Source organism: Dermacentor andersoni, chromosome 1 (assembly GCF_023375885.2).
Source record: "Dermacentor andersoni chromosome 1, qqDerAnde1_hic_scaffold, whole genome shotgun sequence".
Classification (NCBI taxonomy): domain Eukaryota; kingdom Metazoa; phylum Arthropoda; class Arachnida; order Ixodida; family Ixodidae; genus Dermacentor; species Dermacentor andersoni.
The window spans coordinates 8,021,170-8,041,076 of NC_092814.1; the positions used below are offsets into that span (position 1 = coordinate 8,021,170).

General features: G+C 44.5%; 1 protein-coding gene across 8 annotated transcripts in view; it reads right to left on the minus strand.

The window, feature by feature from the left end:
* Unc-115a (actin binding LIM protein Uncoordinated 115a) overlaps positions 1 to 19,907 on the minus strand; it is a 558,372-nt gene that overhangs the window by 104,212 nt on the left and 434,253 nt on the right. For 7 of the 8 annotated variants that reach the window (XM_050191443.3, XM_050191440.3, XM_050191439.3 and 4 more), the window contains one exon: positions 19,712 to 19,800. In XM_050191443.3, the coding sequence (XP_050047400.1) occupies positions 19,712 to 19,800 (89 nt within the window). Of the gene's footprint in view, positions 1 to 3,342; positions 3,608 to 19,711; positions 19,801 to 19,907 lie in introns of those variants that run through there. The other variant, XM_055061178.1, reaches the window with a different exon arrangement.

Below are 19,907 nucleotides of genomic sequence, written 5' to 3' on the forward strand. Positions count from 1 at the left end.
AACTCCGGCACCCAGCAATGAAAAAGGCGCCCCTGGGACTTCTGCAGCACTACTGCGCACGTGCACGGAGAATACGCAATGCCAACGAGGAATCTGCCATGAGAGTGTTTGCCGAGAAGAGGGGGCTGGCTGAAAAGCTGGCACGCAGCTTCAATAAGTTTGAGGCCGCTGTCGTCGTCGTGCTAGGCCGCCGCGGCATCAAACGAAAATAACATTTTTATCCCGTGAAGTGAATAAATACTGCATGTTTTTTTCCCTTTTCATCGCACTCTCTCTGAGTTCCACTTTCGACAGGTAAGTGGGCGATCTCATGCTATTTCGGTTAAACAGTACTACCATTTAGTACGTACTTTTTCCGAGCTCCAATTAACTACGGTTTAACGAGGTTTCACTGTATGTGAGAATACAGGGAATTTTTTTCTCGCGCCTCCCTCTCTCGGTTTTCGTTGCATAGCTTGTTTTAGAGCTAGTTTGTTCCGGTGCATCCCTATACAACCGCTTGCGCATTGGCGCACGCGGGCGGGCGGCGGTTTGCGTTTTGTCCCGTGGGTGGTTTCGGCTTCTTGCGTTCGCAAAACTGATGGCTATCTCGTTACTAATCGCTCAAAGGGCGACCGCCTGTTTCTCGCTCGTTTAGTACTCACAGGGGTGCGTATAGGAAGGATGCCACCATGCATGCGTTTCCTTTTCTTTTATTTTAGCGACTTGCGAAAACTACAGGTTTTTCCGCTTAATTTAATCCAAGCGCCAGTCAATTTAATCCGAGCGCTAGTCAATTTAATCCAAGTGCCAGTGATTTTAATCCGAGCACTACTCAATTTAATCTAAGGACCACTCAATTTAATCCAAACGCCAGCCAAAATAATCCAAATGCCAGTGAATTTAATAATCGAAACGCCAGTGAATTTAATCCAGGCATAACAGAATTCAAGAATCTTTGAAATTCAGGACTGAAAATTTGCAAACATATTATGAGTTAATACCTTGAAAATGAAAGAGCGAGGTGAGAGACCAGTAGCTATCCTGGCACGTGACTAACAACAACTTTTGGAAGTTTCTATTTTCTACTTCGTTATGAGAGCGACACAGCAGATGAGAATTCTCGAAATAAATTGAGAGGAAACGTCAGCATGAGTACGTTGAGTTAAGGATACACATGCGATTTGATCATGGCTATTAAACGAAACAATAACGAGTGATTTGATGATAATCACTAGGTCCTCGCCTGGAGGCTTCAGTCGCTAGCGAATACGATTCACTATTTTACTGCGATATCCGCAACCTCTATTCGAACACCTTGTTGTCGCTACCACTAAAACACTCATGAATAACATTTATTTGCATAATACACCTAACTGGTATGGTGGAGTCAGTAGTGAGCACAACATAACTTCATATATATCCAATGAAATGTGATGAAACGAGTGACTCACTATGCCTACTATAAACTCGTATGCTTAAGTCACTGGTGCATATTATTCACCCATTTTACTATCACTGAGGCAGCTTTCACTCGTGAGTGCCGTCAGTAGTATCAATCAAGCTGTAGCAAGATGAGCACTTTTGTGTTACCACTGTTAACTGATACCAGCAGAGTTCGTAGTGATCACTAGTGATGCGCTTACTGCGATGTTCTACAGTTTTCATGCACAATAGCGTCGTAGATATAAAATGAAATGTCATTCAGACGGCAATTCAATAACTATTATTTTTTAACTATAGGAGATACCAAGGTTGATTCACTAGTGATGAAGAATAACTTTGTGTAATGTGATGGTCACAGCAAGCATTCATGCACGGTGTGAATGGAATAAATGAAAGTGTCAATAAATGAGTTTTATTTAGTCAACATTGCTAATTGACATCACAGAGCCATTAATGATCACTAGCGATAAGCTCTGTTTCGGTGGTCTTGTACATTTATGTAGCATAGCGCAATGCACGTCAAATGAAAACTTTTGAACAACAATCCAATTATGATCATTTACTATCAGTAAGCATTTGTTCTGCTACCACTGCTACCTGATAGTGAAGAGTGATTAGTGATCACTAGTGACAGGCTTGGTTCTTTGTTTTCGTACTTCTTCCAGCATAAAGTCACGAGTACCAAATTAAAATTGAGTCAAATGGCAATTCAAGTTTAACAACTAGGAGGTGCTAAGCACTTGTCACTAGTGATCACAAGTCACTTTGGTATGGCAGCGGCTGCCATCAATAGTGCATGTAGTCACTCGCTGATGTTTTTTATATTCTTCAAATTATTGCTGTTTTATGGAAACTTTACTGAATTGCAGCGCATACAAGTAAACGCTATAATGGTAAAAAAATTACCGATATTTAATACCAGCTCAAACTTCTCAGTTCATACTTGTCATAACTTAATCACCTTTTGAACAACCTTTCATTTTATGTCCCTAAAGCTGTGATTTGTGAGTAGTCGAGAAAATTATACTGAACATAGTCCCTACTCATCACCAGTAATTCGATCCCATTAGCAATCTCAGAGGAAAGTAATTAAGGAAACACATTCATACCTGTGGCAAAATGAACGAATGGTGGCTACCGCTCTCATACCAAACAAAGTCATTTGTTATTGCTAGTGACTAAGTCTTAGCAGCTCCAGGTTATTAATCTTGAATCATCGTTCGAATTACCTATCATTTGACATGCATGACTGCTATTCTACATAAAAGTACAAGAACACAAAACAGAGCTTATCGCTAGTGATCATTAATGACTCTGATGTCAATTAGCAATGTTGACCAATTAAAACTCTCATTTATTGACACTTTCACTTATAACATTGATGCCGTGCATGAATGATCGCTGTGACCATCACATTACCCAAAGTTATTCTTAATCACTAGTGAATCAACCTTGGTATCTCCTATAGTTCATAAATAATAGTTATTGAATTGCTGTCTGAATGACATTTCATTTTATATCTACGATGCTATTCTGCATGAAAACTGTAGAACATTGCAGTGAGCGCATCACTAGTGATCACTACAAACTCGGCTGGTATCAGTTAACAGTGGTAACACAAAAGTGCTTATCTTGCTAAAGCTTGATTGATACTACTGATGGCACTCACGAGTGAAAGCTGCCTCAGTGATAGTAAAATGGGTGAATAATATTCACCAGTGACCTAACCCTGCACTGCACAATTTTCTGTTTCATCAAAATATTTTTCTCGGAGTTGTAGGGAAGGGTAACAGTACCTGTACTCCCATGGAAACTAATTTTAGCGAATTTCTGTGGCTTGAATTTGCAGAGAAAGGGTATGTTGCATATTTGCAACAACGTACAAATAAAGAAGTTGAAGGTGAAAGATAGACTTAGTACGATTCATACTCAGATGTTTATTTGCATGTCACAATCATTTGCGCACGTATGATTTAGTGTGGAACAAAAAGAAGCAATTGTATATGCTTGTGCAGCACAGGTAGTTTCCACACTTCGTGCAGTACGTCATGCAGATTCCCGTGCAGCCAGGAAACGATGCAGTGTTTTCGCGTTATTGTCAAAATTTAGAACATAGAAGTACAGACGTAAGGCTGTGCCCATGACGACGCGACACAGCAGTGTGCGGATGCACCGCATCCTTCTGAAAAAAAAAAAAAAAAAATCTACCAGAAAACATTTTCCACATATATTGAATCAAGACAGATTTACACTCGTGGTTGTCATCACTCCTGGAATGATCGCTGCGTTCACTATCAGGAGGAATTGCTCGGCCATAAAAGCGTTTGGGAGCCGTTTCACTTTTCTGAAGAAAATAAACCATGTACACGTTGTTGCATTTGCGCAGCATAGCAACGTTCTGTCGCCAGGAACAAACTATTCAGAGATAACAAGGTTTTTTTAATCTACAGAGTCAAGAGGATGTGGAGCTTAGCGTAAGAATTTTTTTTTGCGTTTTGTCTTATCGAGAAATACATTTACAATCGACAAAAATTATCCGCACCACTGCTTACGCGCGCGCAGCCTCCGCCATGTTTGTTTTGGTAGAAGATGCGAAGGATGAGCACAGATGGCAGCACAAGGCAGCTCGTTTTTTAGATGAATGTTACGGAAATGCAACGTGTACAGGCAGCTCTAAATGGACTTTGCTTCTGCGTTTAACGCCGTTCATCGGAATGTTGCGTAAATGCAACAAGGTGCAGTAGAAGGTTAAGCATACGAGTTTATAGTAGGCATAGCGAGTCACTCGTTTCATTGCATTTCATTGGATATATATGAAGTTATGTTGTGCAAAACACCGAGAACCCTGAACTGTGCATTATATTTCACTTGTGCTCACTAGTGACTCGACCATATCAGTTAGGTGTATTATGCAAATAAATGTTATTCATGAGTACTTTAGTGCTAGCAATGGCAAGGTGTTTGATAAGAGGCAGCGGATATCGCAGTAGAATAGTGAATCGTATTCGCTAGCGACAGAAGCCTCCCTGCGAGGACGTAGTGATTATCATCGAATCACTCGTTATTGTTTCGTTTGATAGCCATGACCAAATCGCATGTGTATCATTAACTCAACGTACTCATGCTGATGTTTCCTCTCAATCTATTTCGAGAATTCTCATCTGCTGTGTCACTCTGATAACGAAGTAGAAAGTAAAAACCTCTAAAAGTTGTCGTTAGTCACGTGGCAGGATAGCTACTGATTTCTCACCTCGCTCTATAATTTTCAAGGTATTAGCTCATAATATGTTTGCAAATATTCAAAAATCTAGAAATTCCAAGGTTCTTGAATTCCGTTATGCCTGGATTAAATTCACTGGTGTTTGGATTATTTCAGCTGGAATTTTGATTAAATTGCGTGGTGCTTAGATTAAAATCACTGGTGCTCAAATTAAATTGACTGGCGCTTGGATTAAATTGAGCAGGAAAACCTGTAGTTGCTTCTGGTTCGCGATAAGATGAAGATTAGCGGAAGTTTGTCACACATTTTGCGTTTCTGACGGGCACACAACCACACAGTTTTCTTGAGTGCGCTCACCTATGCTGTTCTGTTATGCTATGCACGTAAATATTAGTGTAAGAGCAGGAACATTTGACACTTGCAAAATATTTGCGTGTGCGCATTTTCTAAGCCTTATGTGTATAACAATGCATCAAATTTTTAATTCTCATAAGTTTATTTACATATTTTTATTGCTGTTATTCATGAATAATCAGTACATATATCCCAACGCAAAATATTTTTTCTCACTTTACGGTCACCCTAGAAAAATTACGGTAAAGTTTTTTCGAAATGGGTCCCTCAGAAGAATTGGAATCTGCAATAAAAAAAATCGACCCTCAAAAGGTTAACCCTTTCAGGGTCGATTTTTTTACTGAATCGTTCTGGCTTTCCTTAGTGAATTTCAGCTGCCCCCAAAATTTGCTTCACGTTGCATGACGTTAAAGTAACAGCTGCCCTAAACAGCAAGTTTTGTACAAAAGCAGAGAAATGGGCTCAAGCAAGTGGCATTCAATGTACACTAGCTTGAAAAACCCGATAGCCTCCCGAATCCCAGCTGTATTGGACATTAAATGCTAAGCCAGTGCTCCATTACCAAGGATTCTTTCTTCGTAAATCTGAGGATAGAATGCGGCTTTTGAGTGCACGTGAAAGCGTGGCTGGCTTCGCTTAATTTGTACCCCCAACGTGAAGGTATCGTCGATGTGGCATGAACCCTTATAATTCGTTGCCGGCTCCTAAATTCATCAAAATGAATTGTCATTCAAATTTGCTTTTCTCGATTTTCTGATAATTGGAAAATTCTGCGGCCTCTTCCCACGTAAGAAAAATCAATCGGCGACTGTACTTATTTGCATAAAAGGTTAAATTTCAACATAACGAAATTTCAATATAACAAAGGAAATTGCCGATTTTACCTACTTCGTTATATTGATGTTTAACTCTATTTGATTCGAGGAAGTAATCAAATTGTGACTATTCGAATAAACAATATTTGATTTGTTATTCAAAGGATATAAATACTCGCCTACTATTTAGCATAACCAATTGACATGGTTGTCAGACTTCTCCATATGCAGTATAACTGCCGATGAGGTAATTTCAGTTGTTCAGTTTCAGTTCTTCAATGATGTGGCCATGGGTGACCAATTGAAGTTAATACCTTCATTGCATTTATTCAGTATTTCCATTTAAGCGAGTTTCGTTTATCCAGCGTCTACTGTATTTCACACTTCTCACACTACAGACAGAAAGGTATATGGCTGAACAAAAAAAGAATATATATGAAAAATTTGAAAGAAAGAAGGAAAAAGGACAGCTGGAAGATTTTTTCCTCAGTGAATTTTGGCTGCCACAAAAATTTGCTTCACTTGCATGACGTTAAAGTAACAGCTGCCCTAAACAGCAAGTTTTGTACAAAAGCAGAGAAATGGGCTCAAGCAAGTGGCATTCAATGTACACTAGCTCGAAAAACCCTCTGGCCTCCCGAATCCCAGCTGTATTGGACATTAAATGCTAAGCCAGTGCTCCATTACCAAGGATTCTATCCTCGTAAATCTGAGGATATATTTTACACCTAGCTACGCCGTTTAGGAAGTATAGAAGAAAATACATAAGCCATGATGGCGAGGGAGGACTTTAATACGAGGACTATCAGCGGTGTGGCATTTTGCGACAACCGTCGAAGAAGTAAGCGCTATGTTTTGTACTTGTGCAGACTGAGATCGTATCTTTGGACTTTTGTGAGAGTTAAGCATACAGAATCCACAATAATTTTAGGTGTTCACATGCAGACATAAACTTGGCCTATGATTCAATGCTGAAAACTGGTCATATTGAATGAAACGATATGGTGGGCATAGTAATGGATGAACTGCTGCAGTTATTGATTTGTGGCACTAAACAGTCTTCAAAAAATAGACGTTATATGGATGGGGAGACAGCTCGTAAGACGAGGACAATGATATCGACAACATATGCACTGACTAACAACCCAATGTGGCTTTTGAGGCTGTACACCTGACTATGAGGAGAAGTTCTGGTTTGTCCAGTTTCTGTGGGAGGCAGAATTTTGGCCCACGCTATAAAGTCCTCTGAGCTTCGTCAGGAACCGTCGGTTTACATATCTATCGTCTTTGTCTTGCACACTATTTCCCCATCCAAATGCAACACCAATTGGCTCAACACCAATCCCTTATGCAGACCTCAGGTCACTGATGAGAATCCAAGCGAAGTCAGTGGCCACTCTTCAATGCTGGCAGATGCTGCTCACTTATATACTACTTATAGCTACTTATATACTACCTTTTTTTCAATTCTTTGAGAATACAGTTAAACCTCAATATAATGAAATTCTCGATATATCATCATCACCATCATCAGCCTATTTTATGTCCACTGCAGGACGAAGGCCTCTCCCTGCAATCTCCAATTACCCCTGTCCTGTGCCAACAGATTCCAATTAGCACCCACAAATTTCCTAATTTCATCACACCACTTAGTCTTCTGCCTTCCTCTACTGCGCTTCCCTTCTCTTGGTGCCCATTCTGTAGCCCTAATGGTCCAACAGTTATCTAACCTGCGCATTCCATGACCTGCCCAGCATCATTTTTTCCCCTTAACATCAATTAGAATATAGGCTACACCTGTTTGCACTCTCTAACCTGTGGGGATGCGCGACTCTCGCGCGTCCCCTGATGTTTTTCCCGCATAGCGCGTCTCCTGCAGGGCGGCTTCGCCCGCCGCGTGGCCTGGCGCCCGCGGCGGTCGGAGTGGTTGAAGCGCAGTGCGAGAGATGGCGCTAGTGTTGCGCAGCTGCTAACGCCGCCGACAGGCGAGGTTACTTGGGCGCCGGGAGACAAGGCGCTTCCTTTTTTCCCGGCGAGTCGGCGAACAGCGTGGACATCCCGCGCGCGCGCGGTGGACCATGCTTCTGCGAGACCGTCTCGCGTGGCCGCCTTAGACACCATTCGCGTGACCGTACACGCGAACGACCAGGAGTTGGGATCCAGCATGGGGCGAACATATTCGCTCGCTATCCGGTCGCTCGGTGAGTTGGACTTCTAGATTTGTCACGCGCCCATCGGCATATTTTGTGGATAGCAACTCGGCTAGCAGGCATTGATCTTTGAAAGGTGCAATAAATGCCCTTGTGACTGTTTGCACTACTGTGTTGTCGTTCCTTTGTCCCAAGAGTACGGAGGAGAACCGTGGGACTCTTGGGGCATTGGACGATAATTTTAACAGTTTTGCTTCGTTCGAGACCTTTGTTTGAACCGAAGCGTAGGGCTAGCGTGGATTTTGATCGCTAGCATTTGCGGCGTGCTTTCTTGAGAGAGGTGACGGTGGCTGTGGTGTGTTTGAACTTGTCAACTTGCTAAGCCTTTTCGCAAGTGTTTTTTTTTAATGGCATTCGTTGGTACGAGAGCCACGTGGACTGCATCCTGGGAGAGCGAGGCTGAGCGTCTGCGGAGCAGTGGCAAGCCTGAAGCGAGTGAGTACGGAAGCCTCGTGGGTGGTCCGAATTTCTTATGTAAATAGCTTCTTCTATCTCTTTGACTCGGATGAAGTCGCGGCTCTGTGAGCCGGGTGGCCGCGGGCCACGGGTGCCACGACGGGCTGACTGGTATTGCGGCCTGGCACTGGGCGCTCCGACACCGTCTGGGACGGTGGGCGCCGTCAACTCGGATGCTGTGTGCACCGAGCGGAGTAGGACCACCTCACAGAGCTAACTTCTCCTCGCGGCTGCCTGTTTTGCGCTCATTTTGGGTGTTGTTTTTGGATGCCGGTTGTTGTCAGGGCAGCGACGCTTTAGGCCTAAGGCTTTACGAAGCTGCCTGTCGCACATGGAGGGACACAACCTGGTGGACCGTGGCGTTCAGGTGTTGCAATTTGCTTCCCTCATTCTAGTTAGCCTCGCACGAATTGAAATTACTCGTTCGACTCAAGAAAGCGAGCTTCGTTCACGTGAACTTAGCATCTGAGTAGCTGCATGCCCGATCTTTTGCTAGCCGAGTTGAACATCGTACCACGTGGGCGATGCGCATGCAGAATTCCTCTCCCTTGCGCTACTTTAGTGTTTGCCGAGTGTGTTGAGTGTACGCAGCGTGATTGGAGTCACCACTGGCTTGCTGTGACCTGCACATTGTCTGCGCTACTGCTCCGGACTACGATCGAGCCACCCCGGGCGATGGTGATGCTGTGGCCAGTTCGGCGCAGCGACTTCGGCGGCCTCCTGTATCCAGCTCACAACCCTCGGCGGCAGACAAAAGAGCTGGCGGTCACCGACAGCTACGGCGGCTCTTGCCAGCAGGGCGCGTCGGCGCGAGCGATGCTTGTTCGTACCGACTACTGCGTCGTTTCCGGAGTCCTGGCCTGGAATCGTGCCGTCGAGTCCGCAAAGCTGCTGCTGTGACCGGCGGACGCCAGCGGTGTACCCAGGGACAATGACGGCTCGCATGTTATGGAGAGCGTGTGGACATTTCCTCAGCGCAGCCACTGTTGCATGCACTACCTTGATGTTAGACCGTGTGACATGTTTCGCCGGAATAAGAAGTGATTTAAGGTTGGGGGGATGTGGGGATGCACGACTCTCGCGCGTCCCCTGATGTTTTTCCCGCATAGCGCATCTCCTGCAGGGCGGCTTCGCCCGCCGCGGTCGGAGTGGTTCAAGCGCAGTGCGAGAATTCCTTTCAATAGATTAAGCGCCAAAAGTGACGGCACACAAGAAGAAATACAGACAGGACAAGGCGCTACTTGCAACTGTTTATTGAAATGACAGGTGGCTGATTATATAGCCATGAGGAGAGGGGAACGAAAAAAAGGAGGGACACTAAATATGTGAATGCGCACGTGCGAGAACACTGAAGATAGAGGGAATCATGCTTAATCTAAATCTAAAACTTATCTAAAAACATACTTTCATTCGAGTATATATTCAAAGACGGGGTACTGATACAGTTGTCCCCTCTTTTCTTAATCTCCTTGGCCTCCAACAATTCCCGCGCAACACAATCTCTACTTTTATACATGATTGTCGTATCATGAAGCCTCGCTTCACATACCCGTTCATCCTCATTTCCGCAGGCCTTGCAATGAAGCGGCAAGTTTGAACCATATCCATTTTTCAATGATAGCTTATGCTCCCGCAGGCGTTCATTAATACATCGCCCAGTTTGGCCGATATACTCTTTTCCACACTTCATTGGTATGTGGTATACTACCCCTTCTTCACACTTAACGAAGGGGTTCGTATGTTTAATAGAACACCCTACTTTTTTTGAGTCATCCGGACCAATTAGGCGGCACAATGTAGCAAGCTTTCGCGGCGCGGAAAAAACCACAGGAATTTTGTATTTCACAGCGACATGTTTCAGATTATGCGCCACTTTATGAGAATATGGTATCACCACCGCTTTACCTTTCTTTTCGACTGTTAGACCTTCTTCACTTCTTTTTCTTTCTTTTTTGAGTTTTTTCAATAACGCCTCTGAAACTGCGCTTAAAGCCAAGCAAGGAAAGCCAGCCTTCCTCAACTTCAAAATCTGGTCGTCAAAGCTTGCTTGTGCCTTATGACAGCATGATTTTTTCAGTGCGGATTCTAGGCACATAGTGGCAATTGCTCGTTTAACAGTCTTGGAGTGTGTAGACTCATACGGCAACACCTCTTTGCGGGCACGGGGTCGGTACATCCAGCAGGAGCCTTCGTCAGTAAGGGTTATGTTAAGATCTAAAAACTGCAAGCTGTTATCCTTGGCTAGTTCGAAAGTAAAATCTAAGCCTTTTCCTTGCTGTTTAAAATCAGTTAAAATGCCCTGCACAGTATGAGAGTAAGTCAAGGGAGATCGTTCCGTCAGTAAAATTAAAAAATCGTCAACATACCTAAAAACCTTGAGCACATTGCCTCCGTCAAACACCTTCGATAGCGCTCTGTCGATGCCCGCAAGGAAAATGTTGCAAAGTACGGGAGCCACGCACGAGCCAATACAAATTCCTTTCCTTTGCACATAAAAGTGGCCTTGAAAACACACAGCCGTTGAGCACAAATAAAACTCCAAGAGTGCCATGAAGTTATCCACAGAAAGGAATTTGTATTGGCTCGTGCGTGGCTCCCGTACTTTGCAACATTTTCCTTGCGGGCATCGACAGAGCGCTATCGAAGGTGTTTGACGGAGGCAATGTGCTCAAGGTTTTTAGGTATGTTGACGATTTTTTAATTTTACTGACGGAACGATCTCCCTTGACTTACTCTCATACTGTGCAGGGCATTTTAACTGATTTTAAACAGCAAGGAAAAGGCTTAGATTTTACTTTCGAACTAGCCAAGGATAACAGCTTGCAGTTTTTAGATCTTAACATAACCCTTACTGACGAAGGCTCCTGCTGGATGTACCGACCCCGTGCCCGCAAAGAGGTGTTGCCGTATGAGTCTACACACTCCAAGACTGTTAAACGAGCAATTGCCACTATGTGCCTAGAATCCGCACTGAAAAAATCATGCTGTCATAAGGCACAAGCAAGCTTTGACGACCAGATTTTGAAGTTGAGGAAGGCTGGCTTTCCTTGCTTGGCTTTAAGCGCAGTTTCAGAGGCGTTATTGAAAAAACTCAAAAAAGAAAGAAAAAGAAGTGAAGAAGGTCTAACAGTCGAAAAGAAAGGTAAAGCGGTGGTGATACCATATTCTCATAAAGTGGCGCATAATCTGAAACATGTCGCTGTGAAATACAAAATTCCTGTGGTTTTTTCCGCGCCGCGAAAGCTTGCTACATTGTGCCGCCTAATTGGTCCGGATGACTCAAAAAAAAAAAAAAAAAAAGTAGGGTGTTCTATTAAACATACGAACCCCTTCGTTAAGTGTGAAGAAGGGGTAGTATACCACATACCAATGAAGTGTGGAAAAGAGTATATCGGCCAAACTGGGCGATGTATTAATGAACGCCTGCGGGAGCATAAGCTATCATTGAAAAATGGATATGGTTCAAACTTGCCGCTTCATTGCAAGGCCTGCGGAAATGAGGATGAACGGGTATGTGAAGCGAGGCTTCATGATACGACAATCATGTATAAAAGTAGAGATTCTGTTGCGCGGGAATTGTTGGAGGCCAAGGAGATTAAGAAAAGAGGGGACAACTGTATCAGTACCCCGTCTTTGAATATATACTCGAATGAAAGTATGTTTTTAGATAAGTTTTAGATTTAGATTAAGCATGATTCCCTCTATCTTCAGTGTTCTCGCACGTGCGCATTCACATATTTAGTGTCCCTCCTTTTTTTCGTTCCCCTCTCCTCATGGCTATATAATCAGCCACCTGTCATTTCAATAAACAGTTGCAAGTAGTGCCTTGTCCTGTCTGTATTTCTTCTTGTGTGCCGTCACTTTTGGCGCTTAATCTATTGAAAGCTATGCACCAACTAGCCCCACAACGTGTTTTACTGCAGTGCGAGAGATGGCCCTAGTGTTGCGCAGCTGCTAACGCCGCCGACAGGCAAGGTTACTTGGGCGCCGGAAGACAAGGCGCTTCCTTTTTTTCCCGGCGGGTCAGCGAACAGCGTGGACATTCCGCGCGCGGGCGGCGGGCCATGCTTCTGCGAGACCGTCTCGCGTGGCCGCCTTGGACACCATTCGCGTGACCGTACACACGAACGACCAGGCGTTGGGATCCAGCATGGGGCGTACATATTCGCTCGCTATCCGGTCGCTCGGTGAGTCGGACTTCTAGATTTGTCGCGCGCCCATCAGCATGTTTTGTGGATAGCAACTCGGCTAGCAGGCATTGATCTATGAAAGGTGCAATAAATGCCCTTGTGACTGTTTGCACTACTGCGTTGTCGTTCCTTTGTCCCAAGAGTACGGAGGAGAACCCCATATCTCCCACAAACCCAAACCACTCTTTCTGTCTCTCAAGATTATGCCAAGCATTCTTCGTTCCATTGCTCTTTGTGCAGTCCTTAACTTGTTCTCAAGCTTTTTTGTCAGTCTCCAAGTCTCTGCCCCATATGTCGGCACCGGTAAAATGCACTGATTATACACCTTCCTTTTCCCTTCGATATAACCAACTATTTAACTTTTCATAACTTCTTGTCCATCTTGTGTTTGTATGTGATTTCAATATAACGTAATTTCGCTTCCGCCGCAAAGGTATGCCGAGACACTAAATGGAAACTTCTGACGCAGATGGTCCAATAATTAAATTAAGATCGCGCGCAGCGCGCCATGAGCAACCCGCGAAGTGGAGCCACATCATGTTCCGTATGAAGTCCAGTTGCGATAAGATCCTATTGTGGCCCGCGCACTTTGTGCTTTAGGTGCGAGTGAAAGTGTGCGAGGGTCAGACAAGAAAGATGGTGGATTCGTGAGTGCTGCCTTTCTGCATGAGCAAAGGGAAAGAGGTGGAGGGGAGCTCGCTTATGATAAGGTGATGAAGCGCGCGCGAGGGGTGGGGGCAGGGGGTAAGTTGGCGCATGTCGCTATTCCTGGCACGCGTCTCGGCCGTGGCTGGCATGGCTGTAAGCACAGCTGAGCGCATACGCAGCCATGTACCGCGTGTGCAAAGAGTGGGCGTGTCGAGACGGCATGGCATCATGTAACCCGTCTTCTAGCGCGTTTAGCATCGGTGGTTGCGTAATCTTGAGTTTCGGTGACTCGTTGGAGCGAGAGACAGATGACTTATCACTTAGACAGGCTTAGCACTAATCCCTGATCCAGCCCATTTCAAGACTGCCATCGAGGAAGCCATGTCATCGTCATGATTCTCATGTAACATTCATTGTTAACGACCGTTCTTGCGCCCACCCCTCATGTAATGTCCCACCAGGGACCCTTGAGGTTCAAATAAATAAATAAAAAAAAAGCATTCATTCCCCACTGCCAGCGCTTTTAATGATAGTGTCATCCCAGTGCGGACGACGTTATCAGCCTCAGGGGTGGAGTGCACGCGAACGCGTGGCTAGCTTCGCTTTATTTGTACCGCCGATGTGAAGATATCTTCGACGTGGCATGAAACCGTCTTATTCATCGCCAACTCCCAAATTCATCAAAATGAATTGTTTTCTCATTCAGATTTGCTCTTTTTCGATTGCCCGGTAATTCGAAAAAATTCTGCGGCCCCTTTCCTTGTAAGAAAAATCGATCGGCAACTGTACTTACTTGCAAAAGGGCGAATTTCAATACAATGAAATTTTGATACAACGAAGCAAACTGCGATTTTACCTACTTCTTTATTTCGAAATTTAACTTTTCCACACAAAATAAATACATTTCTTTACATAACCACTGTTTCTCAATGTGTGCAAGCTGCCTTGAAAAAGACTGGGCAGAGTTCCAGTGTCCAATATACTGAACATTGTGCTACGCCAAAACAACCTCCTCCACTAATACACAACATAATTAACCCTTTAATTCCCAGGTTCCCAGGATTAAACACCATTCAGAAATTTAAAATATTTCTTCCTCATGTTTATAGAGCAACTGGAAATACTTTTATGCAATAAAAAATTTGAAGATATAGTCTGAATTATTTATAAAATGTTGCATATATGCATATGCAACACTGGGAAGTATTGTACAAAATGAATGCCAAGCCAAGCCAACCATCTTTTTTACTTTGTGCAATCTTTTTTGGCACGTATCACATGAAAAACAATACAAACCATAAGTCTGCCTGTTCGTAGTCTACTGATAGTAACCTAGAAAACAGTTGCCGTCTTTGTCCAATGCATTACTAGGCACTTCAAACACGAGACATACGTGTACCTTCCTGGGCATGCCTTGCAGCAGTTTCGTCATACATTCCAGATAGGCCAATGTTCCTTGCCATTTGTTCTGATGTCGCAAGGGACATTCAAGAACAGCTTCTTCTTGAGTGGAGCGACATTCTCTATAGAAGGATGTCCTGGAGGACGCTTGGGGTACAAGATAAGGCTCATAGCGAGCTCCATGAGGAATTCCCTCAAGGGTATGGATAATCCCTGCTGCTGAAGGTTTCTTTTCTGCATGAACCACATACCGTATAGTGCGGAATATAGGTCGAGGTTTTTTCCAAGAATTATAACTAAAAGTTCACCCCTCAACTTATATACCGGCCCTTCGCACAACATGAATAGTCGTCTGGCCCCATGTAGGAGCGCAGACCTTTCGGCATCCGCATCGTTATCGCCCCCTTGGTGACCGACGCAGCCCAACTCGTGGGCGCCGCTCGGTTCTTTATTCTATGGCGCGGTGCACCCGAAGCTCGAGGACAGGGTGGCGGATTTCGTCCGCGAGCATCGTGCCAGATCTTTGCCAGTGACAGCAGAACTCATCCGCATCAAAGCTATTGAGATCGCCCAAGAATCCGGACTGCCCAAGGAACAATTTAAGGGCTCCATTTATTGGGTTCGTCGCTTCATGCGACGCAAGGGATTCGCACTTCGACGGTGCACATCAATCTGCCAGAAGCTGCCAGAGGCATACGAGGACAAGCTGGTCGAATTCCAGCGCTATGTTATCAGTCTCCGGCAGCAGCATGGCTACATGTTGGGACTGATCGGCAACGCTGATGAAACGCCGGTGTGGTTCGACATGCCGTCGCCCACCACAGTGTGCGAACGCGGCGCAAAAGAAGTCTAGCTTCTTTCTACGGGGAACGAGCATTCGCGCTCCATGGCGATGCTCGCGTGTACTGCAGACGGCAGAAAGCTGCCCCAATACATAATATTCAAGAGGAAGACTCTGCCGAAAGAGGCTTTCCCGCAGGATGTCGTTCGCGTGAATGAAAAGGGCTATATGGACAATGCCCTCATGCTCAATTGGATTAAGACCGTCTGGAATTGGCGACCCGGCGCACACCTGCGGTGTCCGAGCATGCTCGTCTTGGATGCCTTTCGCGGGCACTTGACCGCAGGTGTGAAGCAGGCACTCCGTGACGGGAGGACGGAACTCGCCGTCATTCCAGGAGGCATGACGTCAACACTTCAGTCACTGGACGTCGTGCTCAACAAGCCCTTTAAAGACCGTGTCTGTGAACAATATAATCAGTGGATGGCCGGCAACAACCCGGCGACCCCAACCGGCCGGCTGCGCAGGCCGCCTCTTGCCACTGTGACCACATGGGTGTCGCAGGCTTGGCGCTCGCTGCCCGACGATATGGTGGTGCGGGCATTCAAGAAGTGTTGCATTAGCAACTCCTTGGACGGCATCGAGGAAGACATGTTGTGGGATGCAGCCAGTGAAAAGCAGTCGTCTTCGGACGAGAGTTCAGACAGCTCAAACGAATGAGCAGGTGACGAGTCTGGTGGCACCTCTAAATAAAACGAAGTTTTGTGCCTTATAATTTTTATGTTGACTTCTTTGCTTCAATCTAATGGGGTCGACCTATATTCCGCCTCGACCTATATTCCGCATTATACGGTATTTACAGCAGCCATTTTCAGAGTGTACAAAAATAAATACATATACCAGCGTTTGGACCTTACGGAAAAGCGGTAGGAGAAGCACATTTTGTCGAGAAGGTCAACACCATTAATCTGTTGAAGGCAGGAATGATCGCTGGACACTCTACAAGAACATGCTTTTTCTCCTTGTTGTCCAATCTTTTCACAGAGGCAACTGGGTTGACACCAATATGATTGGAAAGGAGATTCGAAGTGCGGTTGTCATACCACTTCACGGCTACCATTGTCTTTTGATTACAGGTGGCAAGTGAAGTATCATAGGTACCCCAGCCTCGCTTTTTCACCAATTTCTCGTCCAATACCTTGCAGCAATGAAGTCTGTTTTCATGGACGGTGCCAATATATGAGATATCCATTCTCGTGAGTTCTGTTACGAGGTGAGGGCCAATATAGAGGTTGTCTGCCAGAACTACATTGTCGTCTCGCTCTGGAAGGCTCGATCACAGCTGGAGCACAACACCAGCTCCCAATCTGAGCTGATAGCCATCCTGGTAGCCATACAAACCTTTGTTACAGCATTGCTACATGTCGAAATCGTAGCACAGACCCAAGTCACCAGAGCACACCTAAAACTTTAGGCCCCATTTGCTTTTAGGTTTATTTAGCATGTATTGATGGATGTAACACCACCCAGGGAAAGCGATCAAAATTTCGTCCACTGCAAACTTTTTTTTTCTCGAGTTACGCTAAGCATATTGCTGCACAAAAAGTCAGCCATGGGCGCACTTTCCAACACTTGTCTTCTTTAATTTTATCTGTGGCCGCATCCTTATCGAAAAATTGCCAGTGGCTTGCTATTTTTTTCAAACCTGTTTCAGGACATAACCTGGGCCACAAGTTCATATCTGCTTCCATTTTCCTAGTATGCACAAATCCTGTGCATGTTCACAAGTCCCACCCTAAAGACCATCACTAGCACAGATGCTAGTTCCTCAGCAGTAAGGTTTAGCGGGTCCCGTGTTTTTGAAAGTAGTATTTGTTGCTTTCTTCTACAATGGCTTTCAACATGGATTGCGAAACAAACATATCAAAGTGTTGCTTCATGTTCAATGGCTCTGCAAGTGGCAGCGGAAAATTGTTCTCAAAACACAGCTTCTTGATCAAAGTCCCCCTTAGCCATGTGTACTGCTTCTTCAAGCACTTCGATTTGAGATCCTCTGCAAGAATGTCTGTCTGTTTGTTTGCCTTGTCGTGCTCGAACTTCAACCGCATCAGCTTCCATTAAATTGGCTTCTTCTTCATCTCATATCTTTAGACACTTCATCTTCACTTCTCTTGACAGCACAAAAATCACTCTCATTAGCGTCAATCATATCCAGCAGGTTTGCACGAAGAAAATATTTTGGCCTCTCTCTTGGAACTGAACAGAACAACAAAGTTGGGATGGCAGTGAATGCCTGAAAAACAGATTAAAAGAAGAAAGCAAACTGACCAAACCAAATAAAGCCAGATGCATTAGCGGTAGTTATATAAATGCATATAAAAAAATACAGGACAGATTTCACGAAAATAAGCAATGTTGCCTAAAAAAAAAAAGTTTACAATACCTTGTTTTCGGAGCTTGTGGAGAATGTGAATGCCGCCATTTTTCAAACTGTAGAAACGACGATCGTTGGCCGCCAAGCGGCTAAAATGGTAACTTGGCAGCCAGAAAAAAAAAATCTATACTGACGAAGTTTCCTCAATCAATTTTGTGATTCAGGAGGCTATAGGAGAAACAATTTTCCATAGGGAGACTCGATCCATGGCATGCAACATGCATGCAACGCTGTGGATGGGAAAGACCAAGGCGCTGAAGTCAATGTGACATTACAGATGCCCACAGCATTCTCTGCAGATGGAAAGAAGTTGAAAAATAGCCATCTGGAATAGTGCAACAAGAGTGGCAATATGCAATTCACTTCTTGTTGTTTGGTGGCCTGCCTTCTAAACCCTAAAGTGAAAAAGAAAGGAGGGACAATGAAGCTCTGTACACATCCTTTTTGGGAATTGCTGTCGAATGCCCATACAACTAGTGTCAGTGGGCTTTATCTCAAGTGCCGATGACAAACTAGAATGAGTGCTGCCAGCTCTAGGACAAAAACTTTTCCATTATATAGGTATCTAATTTAACAAGTTTAACTTTTCTAACTAATTTACCTCACTGGCTTTAGAACAATAATGCTTTCTAAAGCCACCGTTTGCTTCCCAACATAAATGTCTCAGACAGAAATGTTGCCAATCAAGAAAATGCCTAAAATGCTTAAAAGGTGCACTTGCAACTAAATAGGTGCTGATATGTGCCAAAGTTTTTTTTTTCTTTGGAAAAAAGTTCCGATGGATGCCTGCCAAAGTTTTAAGATGTAGATGCCGAGAAATCAAATCCCTGAATATAACCGCAGCACTATGGCATGAGTGTGAGAAGTGTTCCATTGTAGCAAGATTCTTGAAGGCTTCAGGTATAGCAAGGCTTAGACCATATCAAAACTGTCATGCCCGCAAGCAGTGTGTTTGCCTCATAGGCTGTGATGCAATTATGGCTGTGGCCCTGAAACTGAACTGATTCATGCTTCTGCCACAACAAGCAAGAATGCCAGCGAGGCTGTAAAAAGCATGGCAGCTGATCGAGTGAGCACATCTTGGTGGCATTGATACAGCATGCCTTGAGCACCACATCAACACTGCCAGAGTACAGCCGCCACACACTGTTGTACAAACAGTGCGCCCCATATGCAGGTGCGGGAAGCATATTCATCCCCTGTGTTTATAAAGGGCAATATACAACAAAGCTGCTAAAAGTATTGGCCACTACCACAATGTCAAACTGAAAAGGGCTCTAGACACAAATTGCAAGATGCATCAGGTGATAACGTTAAGCATCCCTTTGAACATGAAGCCAACCTGCTAGGCCACCAGTTTGCTTATGGAGGCTATGTTGTGACATTATATGGGTCATTCTAAAAATGCACATATGCAAGGCAAAACAAGATGAAAAACTACTCAAAATATACTTTTTATAGGAGTGTTCCATAGAACATTAAACTGAGGTCTCTTTTGCTGCATTCACAAGATGCAGGTGCTTGTCACTTGTAGGGTGCTGAAACGGCCCTAACAGTTTCCATTGTCTGCTTGTGCTGTCCCCACTCTGTCAGGCGCAAAAAAAAACAACCGACAATTCTGAAGAGCAGCACTTGATTAATGAAAGAAAAAACAGTCAGTGAAGGCATGCTGATTAGTGATAAGCAGCAGCTGCAATTAAATTGTGTTCCTTAAGAGAAATGGAGGGACACCTGAACAGGCCATGGAACACCACTTGGAGTCAGGTCATGCACTCACCATAAAATCCCGACCACCCACAGGCAGAGTTGCTGACTTGGTTGCCAAACCATAGCCTGGCTTGGGGACTGTGCGCAGGGATGACACCACTGCAGAGACAAGGTGTACCATCACTTGAAGCTATGTACTACTGTAAATGCACAAGAGATTCTGGTAGTGCACACATAACACAAGAATATGGCATAGCCTAAATTAT